The 21,555-nt window shown below is 41.1% G+C and overlaps 1 protein-coding gene across 1 annotated transcript; it reads right to left on the bottom strand.

The window, feature by feature from the left end:
• Nucleotides 1–41: 41 nt before the first annotated feature.
• Nucleotides 42–19,456, bottom strand: pygl (phosphorylase, glycogen, liver). Its single transcript, XM_033643182.2, has 20 exons — nt 19,135–19,456; nt 18,326–18,427; nt 18,134–18,212; nt 17,582–17,685; nt 16,705–16,836; nt 15,168–15,279; nt 14,839–14,921; nt 14,576–14,713; nt 13,079–13,171; nt 12,597–12,743; nt 12,327–12,490; nt 10,690–10,804; nt 10,359–10,460; nt 9,731–9,878; nt 7,447–7,505; nt 7,189–7,330; nt 6,812–7,019; nt 6,593–6,727; nt 3,714–3,780; nt 42–2,930 (listed from the first exon to the last, which is right to left on the bottom strand). Exons 1-20 carry the CDS (start codon nt 19,375–19,377, stop codon nt 2,742–2,744), a joined length of 2,562 nt encoding a protein of 853 aa, XP_033499073.1. The 5' UTR covers nt 19,378–19,456; the 3' UTR covers nt 42–2,741.
• Between the last annotated feature and the right edge of the window lie 2,099 nt (nt 19,457–21,555).

Genomic DNA, 21,555 nt, shown 5'->3' with positions numbered 1-21,555 from the left:
TAACACAGACAAAATTATATAAATCACAGTGACACAGGTTGTTATCTTTCCTCAGCAAAGTTTTATTGACACAGACACATACAAATCTCCTGCCTGGAGGATACACAGGCGTTGTCACTCAGTAGATGAAGCAGGAATGTGACTTACAATTTGGTTTAGTTCAGTGCTCAGTTACTGACATTCTACTGCACTTACTTCCACAGTTTCTATACACTGAAAAATACTGAAAAATCTATAAAAGATCAAATGAATTACTCACTAAACATAATATACTGTGTGAACAGCAACATGGGTTAAGAGCTAAGAGGACAGTCTCATTTGCACTAATGGATTTTGTGGAGGAAATAACAAATGCAGTATAAAAGAAAGAATATGCAATAGGAGAATTTCTAGAAAGAAAAAAAGCATTTGACAATGTTGACCATGAATTATTATTAAATACATTAAAAACAAATGAGATAAGCATGAGAGGGTTAGCACTACCTGGACAATAGGGACCAGTATATCCAAATAAATAACCTGAGTTCCCCAGGGCTCTATATTGGGACCATTGTTGTTTATCTTAAATGATATAATTGATATATGTGAGGTCTCCAAGATACTGAAAACAACATTATTTGCAGATGATACTGATTTATTTTGTTGTGGTAAGGACTTGGAACAACATTTGGATACAGCAGGGAAATAAAGGAAAATGCCAAAGAGCTGTTTTAATTCTAACAAACTAATATGCTAACACTGAATTTAAATAAAATGAAATTTATAATATTTGGGAATCATTTAACTAACAAAAACAAGAACCTCATGATAAATGAAGTAGAAACCAAAAGAGTGTCCAAATTTTTTTTTTTTAACTCTAATAGACAATAAACTATTATAATAACTAATAAACTACTATTATATAAAGATCTTCTAAATTAAACGTAATCTTCTGTTTCTTTATACAACCCCAATTCCCCAAAAGCTGGGATGCTGTGTAACACTGAAATAAAAACAGAATGTAATGCCTTGCAAATCTTTTTGACCTATTTTTTAATTGAATACAGTCCAAAGACACTCATATACACTCATTCTGAATTTGATGCCAAAAAAGTTGGGATAGGGGCATGTTTATCACTGTGTTACAACACCTTTTCTTTTAACAACACTCGGTAAGTGTTTGGGAACTGAAGACACTAATTGTTGAAGTTTTTAAAAGAGAATTTCTGTCACATTCTTGCTTGATATGCGACTTCAGCTGCTAAACATACCTGGGTCTCTGCTGATGTATTTTGCGCCTCATAATGCGCCACACATTTCCAATGGTAGACCAGTCTGGACTACAGGTGGTTTACCCGTGGAATGTGTTAACAGGTGTTTTTTGAGCATTGTACAACTTTCAGTCTTTTGTTGCGCCTGTCTCAACATGTTTGGAACATGTTTCAGAAATCAAATTCAGAATGAGCTTATATCTACAAAAAACAGTGATTGTTATCAGTTTGAACATCAAATATCTTGTATCTAATCAGTCAAATACAGGTCAAAAAAGATTTGCAAATCTTTGCATTCTGTTTTTAATAACGTTTTACACAGTGCCCCAACGTTTTTGGAATCAGGGTTTTAGTCCCATATATAACTTAGTGTTTGGAAGTGGCCAGAAATACATAGAAATCAAACACAAATCCAATCTTCATTCTAAACAAAAAGAGCAATAAGAACTGTAAACAAAAGCACTTACAGAGAACCAATAAACCCACTCTTTATCAAATTTAAAGCACTAAAATTCAAAGATCTGGTCGACTTCAAAAACAGTTCAAATCATGAACAGAGCAAAAATCAAATAGTACCTAATAGTATCCAGAAGTTGTTTCAAATGAGACAGTTTACATGATTTGAGAGGAATTTATGTGTTCAAAAACAATTAGTGAGGCCTGAATATCACTGTGTTACAATCAAGGTGTTTGACAGTTTAATTTATTGATGATCAGAGAGGGGAACTGATGTTGTAAGGTAGGGTCCATAATAAAAGTAGTAAAGTATACACCGATCAGCCAAAACATTAAAACCACTGACAGGTGACGTGAACACTGATCATCTTGTTACAATGCAATGTTCTGTTGTTGAGTTCTGACTCATGTGGTTTCCACCTGATGCACTCCACCCACCAAAACACCAGTGCAGACCAGGTACCCCCCCCTTATGGCAGCAGCACTCCCAAGTAGCAGTGCCCGCCCCCCCCAGCATGACAGTGTGATGCCACACCATGAAAACTGCTCAGCAATGACTTGAGGAATGTGACAAAGAGCTCAAGGTGTCAACCTGGCCTCCAGATTCCCTGTATCCCAATCTGATCAAACATCTGTGGTATGTACTTGTACCCCACCTCACAACTCACAGGACTCAAAAAAGCTCTTTTTCCATTTCTCAGATCATTCCTGAGCAGTTTTTGTGGTGTGGCATGGTGCATTGTCCTGTCCGGGGGGCCATTTGAATTCACAAATAACAATAAATGTGGTCTCTGCACTGACACTTGGTTGAATGTGTTTGTTGATGCTAAAGGTCTATAACAGACAATTCTGTGATGCGAATTCTTTGACTCAGGTAGTTTGACAATAAAAAGTGTTAAATGAAAACGTGCAGATGTCATTTTTGAGACACCCACAGTTCTTGAAAAAGTTCAGACTTGAAGGTTAAGAGCGCAAGGAAAGGAAACAGTAAATGATCTGTAAACATAAAGGCAGCCCCTCGGTTGTGAAACAGCCTCATATTTTCTTCAGAGCTCTGACTGTTTCTTCGATGGCCTCCCTTGGCTCACTTGGAGGAGGGATCTTCAGGTCAGTCGGCTTGACGCCCCACACCTCAGTGGCGTATTCTGTGATGGTTCTGTCGCTGGAGAACTTTCCTGTGGCAGCGATGTTCCTAATCACCTTCTTTGTCCACTCCTTTGGGTTCTTTTGGAGAAAAATAAAACATTCATACTGCACTGTATTTTTGCCTCTGTAGCTTTGCTATCCTTGAGATAATTGTGATACTTATCATATTTTTTTATTCTTGCTTGACCATTTTAGACTTGTTACTTGTCGTTTCTTTTGACAGTCACTTCTTCTATACCTTTCTCAAAGTTCTCAATGACATTATTTTTTAATGTTATCTCACACTATTATAAAAGAAAAACAAAAAGAAAGAAGAGAATGAAGTTAAAGAAAACAAAACAAAATCAGAAAAAGAAGATAAAAGGAAAGTAAAAACAAATAAAAACAAATGAAAAGTAAAACAGCAAAAGTAAAAGAATGAAAAAGGAAAAAGAAAACAAAAAATCTGTGGAAAAAAGTAAAACAAAACAAAGAAAAGAAAGCAAATTAACAGAAAAAAGTAAACGGAAAATAAATTACAACAAAACAAAAAGGGAAAAGTAAACATAAAGTGAATGGAAACAGTCATCAGAAATGATAAGGGAAAAAAACAAAAATAAAGTAAAAAACAAAAAAGGAAAAATATGAACAAAGTACAATGAAACAAAATAAAATAAAACAAAAAAAGAAAACAAAAAATCTGTAGACCAAAGTACAGCAAAACAAAGAAAAGACAAAAGACAGCACATAAAAAGAAAAATTAAAGGGAAAAACAGAAACAAAGTAAAACAAAAACAAAAAAGTAGTGAATGAAATAAGCGCTGCACAACTAAAACCCAGCTGTAAACAAACAGGCCACTCGTCTGTTGGGGGAAATGTTACCTGGTAGAGCTTGCTGACTTTCTCTTGGCATTTCGTGTAGTCCTCAAAGTCTGCAAACACTTTGAAACTGAAGAGAGACACAAAATAATAAATACATGAAGTCTGACAAGTTGAACTCAACAGAAAAGTCAGACAGTGTACAGAAGATTAGAGGACATCCATCATGACAAGAACCGCTACGAAAGACTTATTGTTGTCATTACAGTATTAGTTGATCTGTGACTTCTGCTTCCCACATAAAATACACTTAACAAAATTTTAATGCAACACTTGTTTTTGCTCCCACTTTTCACAGGTTTCAGCTAAAGACCTGAGAGTTTTTATACACTTAAATATATACATTTTTCTCAAACTGTGGTTCACGAATTTGTTAAAATCCATGTTAGAGAGCACTTCTCCTTTTCCAAGATAATCCATCCACCTGACAGGTGTGGCAAATCAAGATGCTGATGAAACAGCGTCATCAGTACACAGGTGTGCCTTGAGGTTTGTCACAGTGAAAGGACACTCTATGATGTGCAGTTTGATCTGTTGCCTTCAACTGAATGTTCATTTATCCACCACAAGATGTCTCCAATGTTGTTTCCCTGAATTTGGCAGTACATCCAACTGGCCTCACAAACACTAACCACACCAGCTGAGGTCTGTTACATCGTCTTCACCTGCAAGATCATTTGAGGGCTGCCTCCTGAACAGCTGATGCAACACATGGTTTGCACAACCAAAGAATTTCTGCACACATCGTCACAAACCGTCTCAGTGAAGCTCATCAGCATGCTCATCATCCTCACCAAACAGACTGCAGTTTGTTGTTGTAACCGTTGTGAGGCTGGTTAGGAGGACTGCCAAAATCACCAAACGACATTGGAAACATCTTGTGGTAGTGAAATGAACATTCAGGTCACGGGCAACAGCTCTTGCAGACATTCCTGCAGTCAGCATGCTGATGACATGCACCCTTAAAACTTGGGACACACACCTGTGTAGTGATGATGCTGTTTAATCAGTGTCTTGATGCCACACCTGCTGAACCTTGTTTTAAAACATCCTGAAGGATGTACAACACATGCAAAGCTGCTGTTTGTTCAAGGTTCAAGGTTTCTTTATTAGTACCCGAAGGTAAATTTGTTATGCAAACAGCAACTTTTGTGGATTTCTTGTTTGCTTTTAACACGATCCAGTACCACATTTTAGTAAACAAATTTACTAATAATTTAGATTGTGATATTGTGGGCTGGATCCTTGATTTTCTGACTTCCAGAAGCATGTTGGGGGAACTGACATCATCCACTGGGTTTCCCCAAGGCTGTGTTCTTTCCCCTCTCCTCTACACTCTGTATACCGAAAACTGCTGCAGCAAGCACAACAACAGATTCATTTTAAAATTTGTGTTGTGCAAAAAAAAAAAAAAAACAAGCAACATCTTTCTTGCCCAAGGAAACTCTTTAAGTTTCACATTGACAAGTCTCTTCTGATCCTACTTCACAGATCTTATATTGAATCTGTCTTGACCTTCTCTCTTCTCTGCTGGTTTGCGAATCTCAACATCAAGTTCAAAAATGCACTAGGTAGCAAAGTGAAAACGAGCAGCAAGATGTTAGGAGTTCAGCAGAGTGTGTTATCTGTCCTGTTTCATCAACAGATAGGAAGGAAGGAAGGCTGAAACCATCCTTTGATAGCTCCCAACCCCTCCTTCTCCAAGTTACAGTTTTTGCCTTCTGGCTCTTGGATCAGATTTCCCTTTGTTAAGAGTACAAGTTCTCCTTCATTTCTACTGCTATTTGTCATTTGAATGCAGGGCAGTGGAGGAGTCAAACTCGGGGTGTTTTCACATATAAAACAAACTGAACTCAGTCCTCTTAAAGTGCACCAAAAACTGGACCAACAGTAAAGTGACTCAGTTAATATATATTGATGTAGTTTTGTTTTTACTTTGACGTGGCACTGCAATGCAGTTATGAAGCCCCTCACTCTCACATGAACTTAAAATTGGAGGAAAACCTGAGTGTCTCTGTGCTGTGGACTGTATCTGTTTGATGTATTCTACATTCCACATCTGGAGACGTGCAGTATCTTCCATGAACCAAACTACTCCTCGTCTTGCGTCCTTGCAAGCGTTACAGGCTGACATGGTTTAGTCTGTTTTTTTCAAGCGTCCCGGTGCAATAGCATGTGATCTAGAGGGCTAAATACAATGGCAAAGAGCAACAACCTGGAGCGCTTTGTGTTCACAGTGCACAGGTTAAGGGAGCAGCACTGTGGACTTCAAGCGAACTGGTGGCGGGAGGTGGAGTGATCACATATGCGCAAAAAATGCTGAGTCACCGCTCTGAGTCTGCTCAGAGGGCTGAAAAAGACCAAGTGTGAAAACACCCTAAGTACTGATGCTACTCCTGGCTGGTTGTAACTCTTGTTATGATCATGTGACAAGTAATGGTGATGATGTCGATGAAGAGGTTGATGTTGATACTGATGGTTGTTGTTGATGACCACTGTTGTTTCAGATCACTGTATTTGGTTCCCTCCACCTCCACACGTTTGTTGAGTATTAATATTCTTATGTGTTCCCATGTGTCTTTTTTATGTATGATTTTACTTCCTGTGCAACTAATTGCCCTCTAGGGACAAAATAAAGTTGAAGTTGACCTGTCAGGTGGATGGATTATCTTGGAAAAGGAGAGATGCTCGCTTACATGTATTTTAACAAACGTATACACACAATTTGAGAGAAATATATCTCTTGAGCGCATAAAAAGTTTGAGATCTTTACCTCAAACCTGTAAAAAATGGGAACAAAAACAAAAGTGTTTTGGAGCCTTGGGGGTATTATTAAATAACTTAGTAACTTGAACTGGAACTAGAATGTGAGTGTTGCTTACCGATCATATTTAAAGAGCATTTCAGTGAGGTCTTTGAAAAGATCTGGATTTTTAGGACTGAAGAATCCACTGGTGATCTGGTCCATCACTTGTTTCAGCTCTGGGATCTTCGTGTAGTACGACATGGCATCGTATCTGTAAAAAGACAAAAGTTAGTATTGTTTTAACGACATGAAAAAGAGCTAAGAAAACATAAGTGTAAGCGAACCCCTCCTTCACCCCTTTTTGTCCATTTCAGCCACGTCCTCCACCCTCATGCCGAAGATGAACAGGTTGTCCTCTCCAGCCTCCTCGGCCATCTCCACGTTGGCTCCGTCCATGGTGCCGATGGTCAGAGCTCCGTTCAACATGAACTTCATGTTTCCTGTTCCTGAGGCTTCAGTGCCGGCGGTGGAGATCTGCTCGGACAGATCTGTGGCAGGGATCACTGAGGAAGAGCACATCATTCTGGTGAACTACCCTAAAATATCCCTCCAAAATAAGTCATACAATATAATCAAACTCTTCACGTCAGAATTCTGCACATGCACTTGTGTGATTTTTTGTACAGTAATTCTTAAAAGGGACAACACCATGTGATTGTGTCTGAACGATACCTTTCTCTGCTAGAGAGACCCTGTAGTTCTCCAGGAAGATGACCTTCAGCTTGCTTCCAATCACAGGGTCGTTATTCACCACATCAGCCACAGCAGTGATCAGCCTGATGATCAGCTTCGCCATGTGATACCCAGGAGCAGCCTGCAGTGGACGACAGAGGACCGACTTACTATGAAAATAAAACATTACACCACTGTTGGCCTGTGTTTATTGGATATCATCTGCTGTTTGTCACGTCTGCTGTCGCTGATCTATACCTTTCCTCCGATGATCACTGTTCGTGGTACAAAAGGTGCATTGGGTCTCATTCTGATGCCTGAGGACAAAAACAGACACAAAAAAATATGAACACATTACAATTTTGTCAGGTTTCTGCATTGACCACAAGTTGGTCAGAGAACTGATTTAAACACTTAATGTGCCTGCTAATTTTTCATAAAGCCAGTACAAAAAAAAATAAAAACAGGAAGCTGCAAGTTGCACAACACATTTTATATATGTTTTATATTATTTGTTTTTAGCCATGCTGCTGGTGTGGCTCTCAGGATGGAAATGCTCACTGGTCAGTTGGTCCAGATTGAAAAAGCTCAGCAGCGACTGAATGGATTGTCATGAAACTTTGTACAACATTAATGGTCTACAGAGGATAAGACTTGTCCTCTAGCACCACTTGCTGGTTGATATTTGTGGTTTTGAGTAAAATGTCTTGACAACTATCAGATGGATAGCCACAAAAATTAGCATGGACATTCATGTTATCCTCAGGGAGACACTAACTTTGGGAAGGCTTAAAGCGACAGTTCACCCCAAAATCAAAAATCAGTCTAGATTGTTTTGGTGTGAGTTGCAGAGTGTTGGAGATATCGACCATAGAGATGTCTGCCTTCTCTCTAATGTAATAGAACTAGATGGCACTCAGCTTTTGGTGACCAAAAAAATACATTTAAAAAACTCAACATCAATGTCTCTTTCCAGAAATCATGACCTGGTTACTCAAGATAATCCACAGACCTTGTTGTGAGCAGTTTCATGCAGGAACTATTTTCTTTCTACCAAACTACACCCACCAACTGTATCACCGCACAGAAGGAATCGTGCATCTATTGCTAGCTCGCCTAGCACCACTGAGCTAGCTAACGTTACAGCTTAATGTTTACATCTCGATCTGTCACAAACCTTTCATCCATAGATAGATGCCGGCATCATCCTACGTGGTGCAATGTATTCTCATAGAATGGTTCGTACAATAGCCTATGAATTAGTGCCCCACGAATAATGTTACGTCCTTAACATACACCTATGTAATCAACGTAAGGTTACTGAGGTTGGGTTCAGGAAAAGAAACATGATGAGGGTGTATCTTAAAATGACTCAAAGTTCACACAGTTCTGGACACGCGACTTCAGGGTAAGGTCTGCATTTTTGTTACCCATCCACCACCCCAACCTTCCCTCTTAGAAGACCATTCGGGAGTGCAGACTGGAGTAAATTAAGAAGCAGTCCAGCGACACAGCCCTTTAAAATACGTGGGATATGTACGATTTAAAGGAAAACATACGAAGAGCATGTGAAAACACCCTGTGTGGTGATACAGTTGGTGGATGTAGTTCTGCAGAGAGAAAATAGTTCCTACATGAAACAACTCACAACAAGGTCTGTGGATTATCTTGAGTAACCAGGTCATGATTTCTGGAAAGAGACATTGCTGTTGAGTTTTTCAACTGTATTTTTTGGGGCTTTGAGCACCACAAGCTGAGTGCCATCTAGTTCCATTATGTTGGAGGGAAGGCAGACATCTCTACGGCCGATATCTCCAACACTCTGCAACTCACACCAAAACAATCTAGACTGATAAACAGCACTACAGGTAAGAGGGGACTTTTGAGGGGATTTTTTATTTTGGGGTGAACTGTTCCTTTAACATCTCATTTGGCTACATCATCAGGTTTAATATTTTTATGACCAAATACCTTCAAAAGTAATGACACCTCCATCAGCCTCAGCTGTGCATTGTCTTTGTTACTGTTAGCAAATGTTTGCATGCTAACACGCTAAACTAAACGCTGCAAACATCACCCGCTTTACATTAGCTTGTTAACATGTTAATGTTAGGATTTAGCTGTGCAGAGCTGCTAGCATGGCTGTCGCCTCTTGTTTTGTGATGCATTTGTTCTTAGTAATTTATGTCTTCTTCTTTTGGTCTTTTAAGCAATTAAAAGACAATTAATTTACATTTTTTATGAGATGTACTATAGACTTAAATGGCATAATTGCTTGGAGTATCCCAGGCTTTACATGCAGGGAAAGTCTGCATTTAAGTTGCACAGATCAGACATGATTTCCTGTTAATCACAGTATGATACACATGAGAAAGTTCCCACACTTGATATAAAAGGCAGCTTCCTCTCATTCTTAGTGTCTGTTTTAACATGCTCGGCGGTCGGCTGGCAATCTTCCACATCAGGACATGTCAGAATTTGTGATGTAACTCAGCACTCACAGAATCTTGTGAAACATTTAGTAATGAATGCTTTCACATACGGTTGTACATGGTGATGATGTGCAGGCAGTTGAGGAGCTGGCGCTTGTACTCATGGATTCTCTTCACGTGGACATCAAACATGGAGGACGGGTTGATTTTCACTCTGTACTCTTTCTCCAGGTACTGGGCGAATTTCACCTTGTTGTCCTGAGAGAAAAGCGTAAGTACGTGACCTGGCAACAAACGAGTTGTTCATTGAGGGAACACTGAACATTGCTAAACCGCAGGTGGGGCCTGTCTGGACATGTACTGGCTTTAAGGCTGTAGAAGGCAATGCTGCAATGCACGAATAAATCAGATGGTAATGTCTCTCCCTGCAATAATGTGTCTGAGAGATGGTTTGACTGCACACAGAAATAGGGTAAAAGTTGACACTTTTCGTGTTGAAAAAATTTGATTAATGTTGCAACAGGACATTTAGAGGAAAGCCACCACTTTGCATTTATGGCAACATCATGCAATCATTTGTGTAACATGAAAACAGGAACCACTATGCCATGAAATACTTATTTTATTTAAGCAATTAAACTACTCTCATGTCATAGCATAAAATGGGAATACTCAAGTGAAGTACAAGTACCTTAAAATTATACTTCAGTACAACACAGAGAAAATGTACCTATTTACCTGTTTGACTTTAGAGATGTCACGGATGAGGGCAGCGTCATCAACAAAGTCATTCAGCTTCTGCAGCTGGCTGAGGTCCTTCACATAATCCTCCCCAATGACCTGAGGGAGACGTTAAAGGTCACAATAAAATGTGCGCAAAAAAAACTGACAGTGTTTACTACGCTCCATCTCATATAACACGGGCTGTAAAACACTCAGGAGAGAACGCGAGGGCCAAGAGTCGCTCACACGACAGCTGGGGAATATACTGTTGAGGATTCAGGAGTCTTCATCGCTCGCTACTACATCTCGACACTCGATCATTTATTCATTTATCGCTCAAACAAACCTCGGCGATGAGCTCAGCCAGTCCAGGGTTGCAGAGCAGCAGCCAGCGTCTGGGAGTGATGCCGTTGGTTTTGTTCTGAAACTTGCTTGATTCTAGGTCACTGAAATCACGGAATCTGTGGAGGAAAAACGGGAAATGTTTAATTGGGTCTGTCGGTGACAAAATAATGAGAATGTAATTTTGTTTTGCAGATTTTTGATTTTCTTTTAAACCTCACTCACTGGCCACTTTATTAGGTACACCTGTTCAACTGCTCATCAACACATATAGCTAATCAGCCAATCACGTGGCAGCAACTCATTGCATTTAGACATGGAGACATGGTGAAGACAACCTGCTGAAGTTCAAACTGAGCATTGGAATGGGGAAGAAAGGTGATTTAAGTGACTTTGAATGTGGCATGATTGTTGGTGCTGGTCTGAGTATTTCAGAAACTGCTGATCTACTGGAATTTTCACACACAACCATCTGTAGGGTTTACAGAGGATGGTCTGAAAAAGACAAAACATCCAGTGAGCCAAAATGCCTTGTTGATGCCAGAGGTCAGAGGAGAATGGCCAGACTGGTTCAAGATGATAGAAAGGCAACAGGAAGTCAAATAACTACTGGTTACAACCAAGGTCTGCAGAAGACCATCTCTGAACCAACAACATGTCCAACCTTGAAGCTGATGGGCTACAGCAGCAGAAGACCACACCAGGTGCCACTCCTGTCAGCTAACAACAGGAAACTGAGGCTACAATTCACACAGGCTCACCAAAACTGGACAATAGAAGATGGAAAGCATGGATCCATCCTGCCTTGTATCAACAGTTCAGGCTGCTGGTGGTGTAATGGTGTGGGGGATATTTTCTTGGCACACTTTGGGCCCCTTAGTACCAACTGAGCATGGTTTAAACACCACAGCCTACCTGAGTATTGTTGCTGACCGTGTCCATCCCTTTATGACCACAGTGTACCCATCTTCTGATGGCTACTTCCAGCAGGATAACGCACCATGTCACAAAGCTCACATCATCTCAAACTGGTTTCTTGAACATGACAATGAGTTCACTGTACTCCAATGGCCTCCACAGTCACCAGATCTCAGTCCAATAGAACACCTTTGGGATGTGGTGGAACGGGAGATTCACATCATGGATGTGCAGCCGACAAATCTGCAGCAACTGTGTGATGTCATCATGTCAATATGGACCAAAATCTCTGAGGAATGTTTCCAGCACCTTGTTGAATCTATGACACCACGAATTAAGGCAGTTCTCAAGGCAAAAGGGGTCCCACCTGGTACTAGCACGGTGTACCTAATAAAGTGGCCAGTGAGTGTATGTGCAATGTGTAGTAAATGCACTTAAAAATTGACTTATCAACACACTTGATTATTATTTGATAATAAGTGCAGTCATTGTTCAGAGTGTGTAACAGAGATGATTCAACCCAGTGGTCTTCTATGAGGACACGCTTATGTGGTGTTTAGCAACTTTTTGTTTAGCGGTCTGAGCTATCTTTGCTTCGCTCTGCTGCCATTTGCTGCTGTTTCTTTGTAATTTGTTGTGTAAAAATGTTCACTTTCTCATGACCAGTGGAGCTGCAGCCTGCTCTTACTTGTGTACATTTTGAAGGCGTGTGTGATGTCTTACACTTCATTCTTGATGATTCTGGAGTGTATCTCAGCGACCCCGTTGACAGCGTGAGATCCCACGATGCACAGGTGAGCCATGTTCACCCTCTTGCCCCCGTCTTCCTCAATCAGAGACATCTTCCTCAGTTTGTCCATGTCCTTTGGGAAGAGAGCTGCGATTTTCTGCAGTAACAAAACAGACACACCTTGAGGATATCAGATTCACCTGTCACAGGTGTGTTCGGTCAATGAAACACAATCTTTTTGCAGTCTGAGCCGCCGTACGTACGTCGAGGTGGGCCTGGTTGATCTGGTAGATGATCTGCAGGTGTCTGGGCAGGAGAGTCTCCAGCAGCTCCACAGGCCAGCGCTCCAGAGCCTCGGGGAGGACTGTGTGGTTGGTGTAGGCGAAAGTGCGCCTGGTGAGGTCCCAGGCCTGCAGAGGAGGAGGAGACGGGGAGTTTTCTCCAATTAAAAATAACATTTGAGCGTTGCAACTACTTGCAACCTAATCTAAGTCTAAATCTCTCCTGCTTTCTTGCCCGTGTTCCCTCCATATCTGTATATGCACATCACAAATCATCTACCATCTGTTGTTTGGACCTGGCTGACAACTTTCCCAGCTGCACATGAACATTACGCAACACAGGAATATCTCCTTCATTTGTCATGCTCTGTAGTTTTAACCTCCTTTGTGTTACTTGCTATGATTGCCTAAGTTAATCCTGTTGCACCTGAGTCACTCTCATCGACCAAATCTGACTCACTCACCGTGTCCCAGTCGAGTTTCTCAATGTCCACAAAGATCCTCATCAGCTCGGGGATGGCCATGGCCGGATGAGTGTCATTCAACTGGATGGCGACCTGGAAAACATGACATTCTGTACTGACACATCCATCTCACTGAGCTGACCTCCTATAACTGTTTCTGATTAAGAGGAGATTAAAGAAGCAGCTGTGAAACACTGACAAGAGAAACATTGGGCTGCAGGTGCTTTATATCTGGAATTACTTTTGAATTAGAGACAAATTGCTTTAAATTCGCCTCTGCACACAATATTATATCTGCAGGGTTTCTCACTTGGCAAAGATTTCTCACTTGGTAACACTGTGTCTGCTGTTGCTGTAATGCAATGTAATGGAATTCAGGCCAAAAGCAGAGCAAACATCACATTGCTGTTGATGGTAATGCATTATGTCTTCAGCACGTTTCTGTTGGTTTTCTATTTTACCCTTTTTTTCCCCACACCTAAAATCAGGAAGATGAGCTTTGCCACAACTTTGTATGCAAAGATCTTGTCAAGATCTTGTTGCAATAGCCTGATCATCTTTGGCCATGATGAGGTTAAGAAAAGAAGTGTTTCCCTCGAGCAGTACAGTACATCTCAGTTCAGTACACTTTGTTTCCGTTTCCACTGTGAAAAGTTGTGGATGGTACCAATGGAACTGTTCTGTTCCGTCCCCATTTTTGGTCCCCCCTCTGTTGGGGTACCTAGCACACAGATCTGGTACTAAAAGGTGGAGCTGTGAACACTGCAGTCTGATTGGTCAGTAGAAGACGGTCACTCTGCTCAGGGCTGAGTTGTGGCAGGTTTTGAGGCTCATGTAACCACTGTTCATACTGTGGAGAGTTTTATTAGTAAACTGTGACTATAAAATGAAAGGATGTTTTGCTGCCTCTCACAGCAGCTGGAGTCTGAGAAATAATAACTTCATTCACTGGGCCGACTGCCGGTGACTTTTAAGGTGGAACGTTTACTTGTAACAGTGTATATGACATACATTTTTATTAATAAGTGGACCATCAACCATCCTATAAATATATTAATTTCAACTGGGACGGCAAATATCCCAATCCTCAGAGGACAAAAGAGCGTCATGGAACGTCGTTCCTGTGGGCTACAGCAACACTAAACCCCTGAGCTTGCCTGAGAAGGACTAAATGCACAAACCTGCTATTTTTAAATATCCCATGGAGAGAGACTCTCACTGCAGCCTGTTCTATTTTGTTCTGAAAATGTCGGCGTGCAGCCTCGTTCTGTGGATGATAAACCGGGTGCAGACTGATAAAGGAGGAAATACAGTGAGTGCTGGACGGAGCAGTGAGTGACAACAACCCCACCCACATTTAAGAGTATGCGGTGGAAACGCTAGGGTCTAGGTACCATGTCTGAAGGGTTACTTTTGGTTCCAAAGGTACCATACTGAAAGTGTTTGGTGGAAACGGGACTTAACATCAAACAATAAATGACTGATTTTGAAGCTTACTTTGTCTGGGAAGCTCTTGAAGGAGGTTCGGCCAGGGCAGCCCTTCTTAGTGGTCTTGAAGCGGCGGATGATGTCTTGGAGTGTGGCCGCCACAACAAAGTACTCCTGCTTCAGACGAAGTTCTTTTCCTTCAAAGAACTAGAACATACAGGAAGGAACAGATTACCAGTGTGTTGAACACTAGAGAAGAAATCCTTTCCTGAGGAGGAAGATGATTTTGTGATGCAAAAAGCACGTGTCTCATGACAGAATATTAAACTTACATTGTCATTGGGGTAGAGGACACGGGAGATGTTCTCGGCCAGATTTCTGTCCAGAACAGCCTGGATGTAATCTCCAACATTAACTACAGACAGGTGAAGTGCATTGAGTTAAAGTGATACTGTATACATGTTATATCACAGAGTAATCCAGAGTCAAAGATTAAACCCTGCAGGAGAAGAAACTGCAGCATTTTGCAACACAGACACCTTTATGCAAGATGCCAGTGTTGCAGCAGTTTCCCCTTTATCTTGCAAAGTGTCTCTGTTGAAAACTTAAAGGAAATGCAGAGACTGTTTTGCAAACGTTGGTTTTACATTTCAGCACTCACAGTCTCTCAAGTTAAAGTCGTTGGGGGCACGAGCAGACCACAGCCTCATGGTGTTTACAGTGTTGTTCATGTAGCCGGGGATGGGCGTGTCGTAGGGCATAGCCAAAACAACCTGCATACATAAAAATGACAACAGTGCGTCAGCAGAAAGACAGGGCAGACTGAAAGTCTGTAATCTTACCTAGGGGAAGGTTTAGAGACTGACAATGGGGTGAAAAAAAAAGAGAGTGAGAATGTGTTATACTCACATCTAAAGCCCTGGGCCTCGTAACAATAAGTACATAAACTATTCTTAAACATTTTAACACATAATATCAATAAATAGCTGTTTATATATCCATTTGTAACTCTATAAAGCCAGGGACCTGTCATCATACAACAGGCCTTCTGGACGCAGACATGTAAAATGCGGCTGTTTTGCATCTTAGTCGTCGTTTTAAAACCTTTTTAGTCATTGTTTTGCATCTCTTTGTGGTCATTTTGAGTCTCTTTGTAGTTGTTCTGAGTCTCTTTGCAGTGTTTTGTTTTTCTGAAAACGCTGTGTGCCTCTCTCTTTGGTAATTTTGCATCTCTTTGTAGTCCTTTAGAGTCTCTTTGTAGTCTTTTTGTCTCTCTTTGTCTCTCTTTGTAGTTGTTTTGCAAGTCTTTACAGTCAGTTTGTGCCTTTATGTGGTGACTTTAAGTGTCTTGTAGTTGTTTTCTGTCTGTGGTTATTTGGAGTCTCTTTGTAGTTGTTCTGTGTCTCTTTGCAGCATTTTGGTTTTCTGAAGATTCACATCTCTGTGGTAATTTTGTTTTTTGTGGTTGTTTCAAGTCACTTTGCCTCATTTTCTGTCGCTTTTGGGTCATTTTGCATGTCTTTGTAGTTTATTTTGTATCTCTTTGTTGTCGTTCTGTGTCTCTTTGTAGTCATTTGGTGTCTCTTTGTAGTCATTTTGCATCCCTTTATTGTCATTTTATGTCTCCTTGTAGTCATTGAATCTCTTTGTTGTCATTTTGCATCTATTTGTAGTCATTCTGCATCTTTTTGTAGTCCTTTAGCGTCTTTTTGTAGTCAGTCTACATCTCTTCGTTGTCATTTTGCATCTATTTGTAGTTGTTTTGCGTCTGTTTGTTGTCGTTCTGTGTCTCTTTGCAGTCATTTTGCATCCCTTTATTGTCATTTTATGTCTCCTTGTAGTCATTGAATCTCTTTGCAGTCGTTTTGCATCTCTTTGTTGTCCTTTAGTGTCTCTTTGTAGTCAGTCTACATCTCTTCGTTGTCATTTTGCATCTATTTGTAGTTGTTTTACGTCTCTTCGTTGTCATTCTGTGTCTCTGCACCTCTTTAGTGTTGTTTTGTTTCTCCCGAGACGATTTTTTTTACAGTCACTTTATACAGACGTTCTGTTCCAGGGGCCCCTGGTCCTGTGCCTTGTAGACTTGTTCAGTAATCCATCTATAATACTAACTACCTATCACCCACTGACTACTATGGGAGGGCCACCCCTGGTTATGCCCAGCAGTACTTCCTGTAATCTAAACACATCTTCAGTACCTGAGTGTCGACCCATTTGGAGCCATCTCTCGTCTCCTCTACTCGTCCGTAGAAGTGAACTGGCAGCATGTACTCTGGACGGGCTTTCTCCCAGGGGTTTCCATGCCTCAGCCAATCATCTGCCTCCTCCACCTACAACAGGTCAGTCAGGGCAAAGATAACAAGCTTTAATATGATATAACATGTTGGAGTAGCAGGAGTCAAAGAAGAGTGATTGAGCAAGACACTGAAGCTACCTCGTCTGACCGCTGACCTCTTTATACAGCAGACTGAGGGGGAGAGAGGATTTCCTGTCTGTGATTAATCGAGTTGTTTTAATGTTATATCAAGCGCAATAATTAGATTAGATTATTTTCAATAAAATGCATCACCTTTCACTGCATTTACTATCCACTAGCAGCAGAGATTAAACGTATGGGTTCATCCACCCCAGTGAGGTTACACTGAGCTCCAATCCAGTTCAGAAGTACATGTTTACACTGAGGGTTTGAACAGCAAACAACCACGAGAATACACAAGGTCAAGCGCCTTCAGTTTGGGGATCCCTTATCACAAGATACACAATATGTATTTTCTTTGTTCATCTAAAACCAACCACCACCAGCTTCTGCCAGGAGCCTGCACTACTGCAGTGTCTGTTAATTACTGTTAATGATTAGCCTGTGAGGTATTCTTCTGACCTAATTCATGTCTACTTTGGCCCCGCTCCACTTTGACTCCTGACGGCATGAACATGAGCTGTCAACAGAGTCCTGAATTTCAGAGTGAAAGATAAGAAAGGTTCTATGAACTGCAGCGAGAGAAACTGGAGTGTCTGTCGGGCGATGTCTCGTCAGTTTAGGTAAAATAAGACTTTAGAGTGTTTGGCTATAGTCACCTGCCAGCCGTCTCTTATCTTCTGGTTAAAGATTCCATATTCGTATCGAATGCCATAACCATACGCTGCAAGACCCAAGGTGGCCATCGAATCCAGGAAACATGCTGTGTGCAGAAAAAACATTCATAATAGGACATTAAATCAAAATACAAACTCTGCAGAGCTGAATTGAGACACTAAATGACAGTTCATGTTGTAATGCTCGTTTACACGTTCTGTTGCAACATTTCTGTCACTGCAAGTTGCTTCAAACATTCAACAGGCAGGCAGAGGTATTTGATGGACAACTGCCAAGATCAGCCTGAAATTATAATGGAGCATTGTTGTGCTGGAGATAGACTGTTCGCATGCACTGCTGACAATCCTTGAACCATTTAAAGCCAGTGAAAGCCTTTCTTCCTGTTTCCTGTTTTCCTGCTATATTAAAAAAACCCTTCCTGTAATTCTCATAAACAAATATTGAATTTCCGGGCAGGGATTAATAGTATATAGTATACGAAGTATCTTCTTCCTCTTGGTGTCCCTTTAGGTCAAACATCTGGAGCTTTTTACCTGCCAGTCTCCCCAGGCCTCCGTTCCCCAGACCTGCATCCTCCTCCATCTCCTCCAGCTCCTCCATGTCCAGGCCCAGCTGCAGCAGAGGGGAACACAACAGCCCACTGTTCAGATTTTTATCAAAAATCCCGAAGTAATCACAAATAGCACAGTCATGCATGCTCTGTTTCATGTGAACTTATGTCTGACCTGGTAGATGGCTTCATCGCAGGCGTTCTGCAGCCCCAAGTTGATCATGGTGTTTTGGAGCGTCCTGCCCATGTAGAACTCCAGGGACAGATAATACACCCTCTGGACATGTGAAGAAAAAACATGTTTCTTGGCACATATCTCTATGAATCAACGTTTAACTATGAATAAATATTTGTGCTGCACTCTTGTTTGATTGTGGCTTGAAGGAGCAGAAAATGCAGCGCAGAGCAGAGCAGCAAATGAATGAAGACTGGAGCAAGCAAACATTTTCCGAGCAGTGTCAACATGACGCTAAAAACAACTGCACCTCCTGGAAATCTGGAAAGATTTACGCAACAGAAAATCATGCACAAAACTGCTCCACATAAAAATGGAAAAAGCATGTCAAAGAATATGCTCCTCAGCAGAAGTTTGTGTCAGTCATCCAAGATAAACACACACCATGTCTGCAGGAAAATGAGTGAGCAGAGCATATTTTATTTTCACTTTAAGATAGAGAGTGTTTTAAAGGAAGTTAAGGGAAACTTTGTGCACGTACACCACATATATTTAGCTCAGTTTTTGGACAGTCTGATGCATATATCAAACCTTAGTTTCAAGTGTGTATGACATACTTTCTTTGCTGCGTATGTTGCAAGATTTTAGTGTCACAAACATATTTAAAGCATATTTTAGACAACTGTCACCTGCATGTAGAGATGTTTTATAATGTGCTGCAGCTGAATCAAACACTGAAGTATATGTGGACTGTATATTTACAGTAGGAGGTGTGGTTTCACATTGACAGTGCAACTTCTGATCTTTACCTTTGGGTCTGCTTCATAGTAAAACTGCTGTGTCCTGATCCATCTCCCCACCAGGTGATCTCTCACAGTGTGAGCCAGGGCAAAGTAATAATCCCTGGGAGTTGCAATGTTCCTGTCTTTCACCAGGGTGAAGTGCAGGTGACGGTTGAAGCCCTTCTTCAGCTCTGCAACATTCTCCACTCCCACAATTCCCCTGATGCTGATCTGCTTGCGCTTCTCCTGGTCGGTGAGAGGTGTCGCCATGCTTGGATGAGCAGGTCTGACCTGTGCAGTGGTTTTCCTGGTTGAAAGTGAAGTTGAAAGGTAAAATGGTGGCAGGTTTTCATGCAGCAGACCCCTCCTTCTGCTGCTTTTTATTGGTGAGAGCAGGGGGAGGGTGTTTCCCCTGGCCGGCCCCTGCTGGGCTGCAGAGCTGAGCACCAGGAAAAGGAGTACAGATAAGGAGGAGTGAAAGTTTTGTGGAGGTTAAGTTGATGTAAATTTTTTTTATTTGCACTCACAAGTACTTTTTTATCTTAAGTTCATTCAAACTGATGATAAATGTATGAAAAACAAAAGAAAAAAATATTATTCTGAGAATAAAATGACTGTTTGTTTGTGGACTTATTCATATTTTACCTAATTTTTAGATTGAGTGCTCATTAAAAGAAGAAGTGTTCATGTTGGGGGTTGAACAGAAGCCCAGTACAGTGTGTACCATCAAGGATGAGCTTTTCTGCACGTATTTTTCTCTCAGCCCTGCCTCTCCTGTTTGTTTCTCTCACTGTCAGATGAAGCAAAGAGAAACAGAAGTGTTCATGTTGTATGTTTAACATCATGTTTGGCATGTTTTTAAAGCATACTTATACAAATATTTTGATTGACGTGGTTTTTTCACATGATAGTAAGAAAAAAATCTGGAAAGGTGCCAGAAGCAGATTTAACCCGCATAGAGCCTCAGGAAGTCCTAAGACCAGGAAATGAGACAGGATTTCACCACTCACGGTTCCCTCATCTCAAAGTCAATGGGTTTTCTGAATGGATGTTCTGTTAAATGCCTGAAATAAAGTCTGTGGTTAACACAAGTTTGAGAGGCTTTCACATTTAGTTCTACAACATAAAATATGTCAGTATAAACCCCACTCATAATTTTGAAGCCTTTTTTTGTCTTGAAAAGGGCAGTTGCTAACAAATGGCTAAACGAGACTGCAGAACGTCATTACGCCGAACATGGTTTTACAGCTTTGTTGTGGAGGCAATATCACGGGTGCTTTCACACCTGCCCTGTTTGGTTCGGTTCAATCAAACTCAAGTTCATTTGCCCCCAAGGGTTGGGCAGGTGTGAACACAGCAATCACACTCAGGTGCGCACCAAAACAACTGGACCGACACCTTCTTGAAGAGGTGGTCTCAGTCTGGTTACAAACAAACTCTGGTGCGGTTCATTTGTGGTGAGAATGTGTTCCGACCTGGATCTGAACCAACTGCAGTCACATGACACATTGTTTAAACCTGCGTGATCCATCCTGCCTTGTGTCAACAGTTCAGGCTGCTGGTGGTGTAATGGTGTGGGGGATATTTTCTTGGCACACTTTGGGCCCCTTAGTACCAACTGAGCATGGTTTAAACACCACAGCCTACCTGAGTATTGTTGCTGACCGTGTCCATCCCTTTATGACCACAGTGTACCCATCTTCTGATGGCTACTTCCAGCAGGATAACGCACCATGTCACAAAGCTCACATCATCTCAAACTGGTTTCTTGAACATGACAATGAGTTCACTGTACTCCAATGGCCTCCACAGTCACCAGATCTCAGTCCAATAGAGCACCTTTGGGATGTGGTGGAACGGGAGATTTGCATCATGGATGTGCAGCTGACAAATCTGCAGCAACTGTGTGATGTCATTATGTCAATATGGACCAAAATCTCTGAGGAATGTTTCCAGCACCTTGTTGAATCTGTGACACCAAGAATTAAGGCAGTTCTGAGGGCAACAGGGGTCCCACCTGGTACTAGCAAGGTGTACCTAATAAAGTGCCCAGTGAATGTAGATTTGCTGTGGCTGCAAAAACAGATCTCACACCCTTTAATAGGACACACCCAAATCATCACTGGTACAGCTACATAATTAGTTAAATGGAGGCTACCTGCGTGTGGTCGATAGGTGTCATTTGAAAATGAATTTAATCTTCTTTGTTTCACTGCTGCAGTATAAAAACATCAGACAGACCATTCCAGGCAACATGAGACATTGTTGACACCTATTTATTGAATATTAACACATACAAAAAAACACAGAGGCTCATATTACACTTCAGATCATCATAATAATAGCAGTAATATGGTAATGACGGACATATAATCATAACAATCAGAATAATCATACTGTGTTAAAATCAAAAGAACAATGTTCATTTCATATTCGTAAAATTCTCCA

This window comes from Epinephelus lanceolatus, chromosome 15 (assembly GCF_041903045.1).
Source record: "Epinephelus lanceolatus isolate andai-2023 chromosome 15, ASM4190304v1, whole genome shotgun sequence".
In the NCBI taxonomy this organism is placed as follows: Eukaryota; Metazoa; Chordata; class Actinopteri; order Perciformes; family Serranidae; genus Epinephelus; species Epinephelus lanceolatus.
This window is presented reverse-complemented; position numbering and strand designations above follow the sequence as displayed.

Coding starts and splice junctions, on each gene's coding strand:
- pygl (XM_033643182.2), bottom strand. CDS start 19,377: ATGGCGACACCTCTCACCGACCAGGAGAAGCGCAAGCAGATCAGCATC. Junction 9,879..10,358: donor ACATCTCTAAAGTCAAACAG/GTAAATAGGTAC, acceptor CTTTTCTCTCAG/GACAACAAGGTGAAATTCGC. Junction 3,781..6,592: donor ATGCTCTTTAAATATGATCG/GTAAGCAACACT, acceptor GTCTCTCTTCAG/TTTCAAAGTGTTTGCAGACT.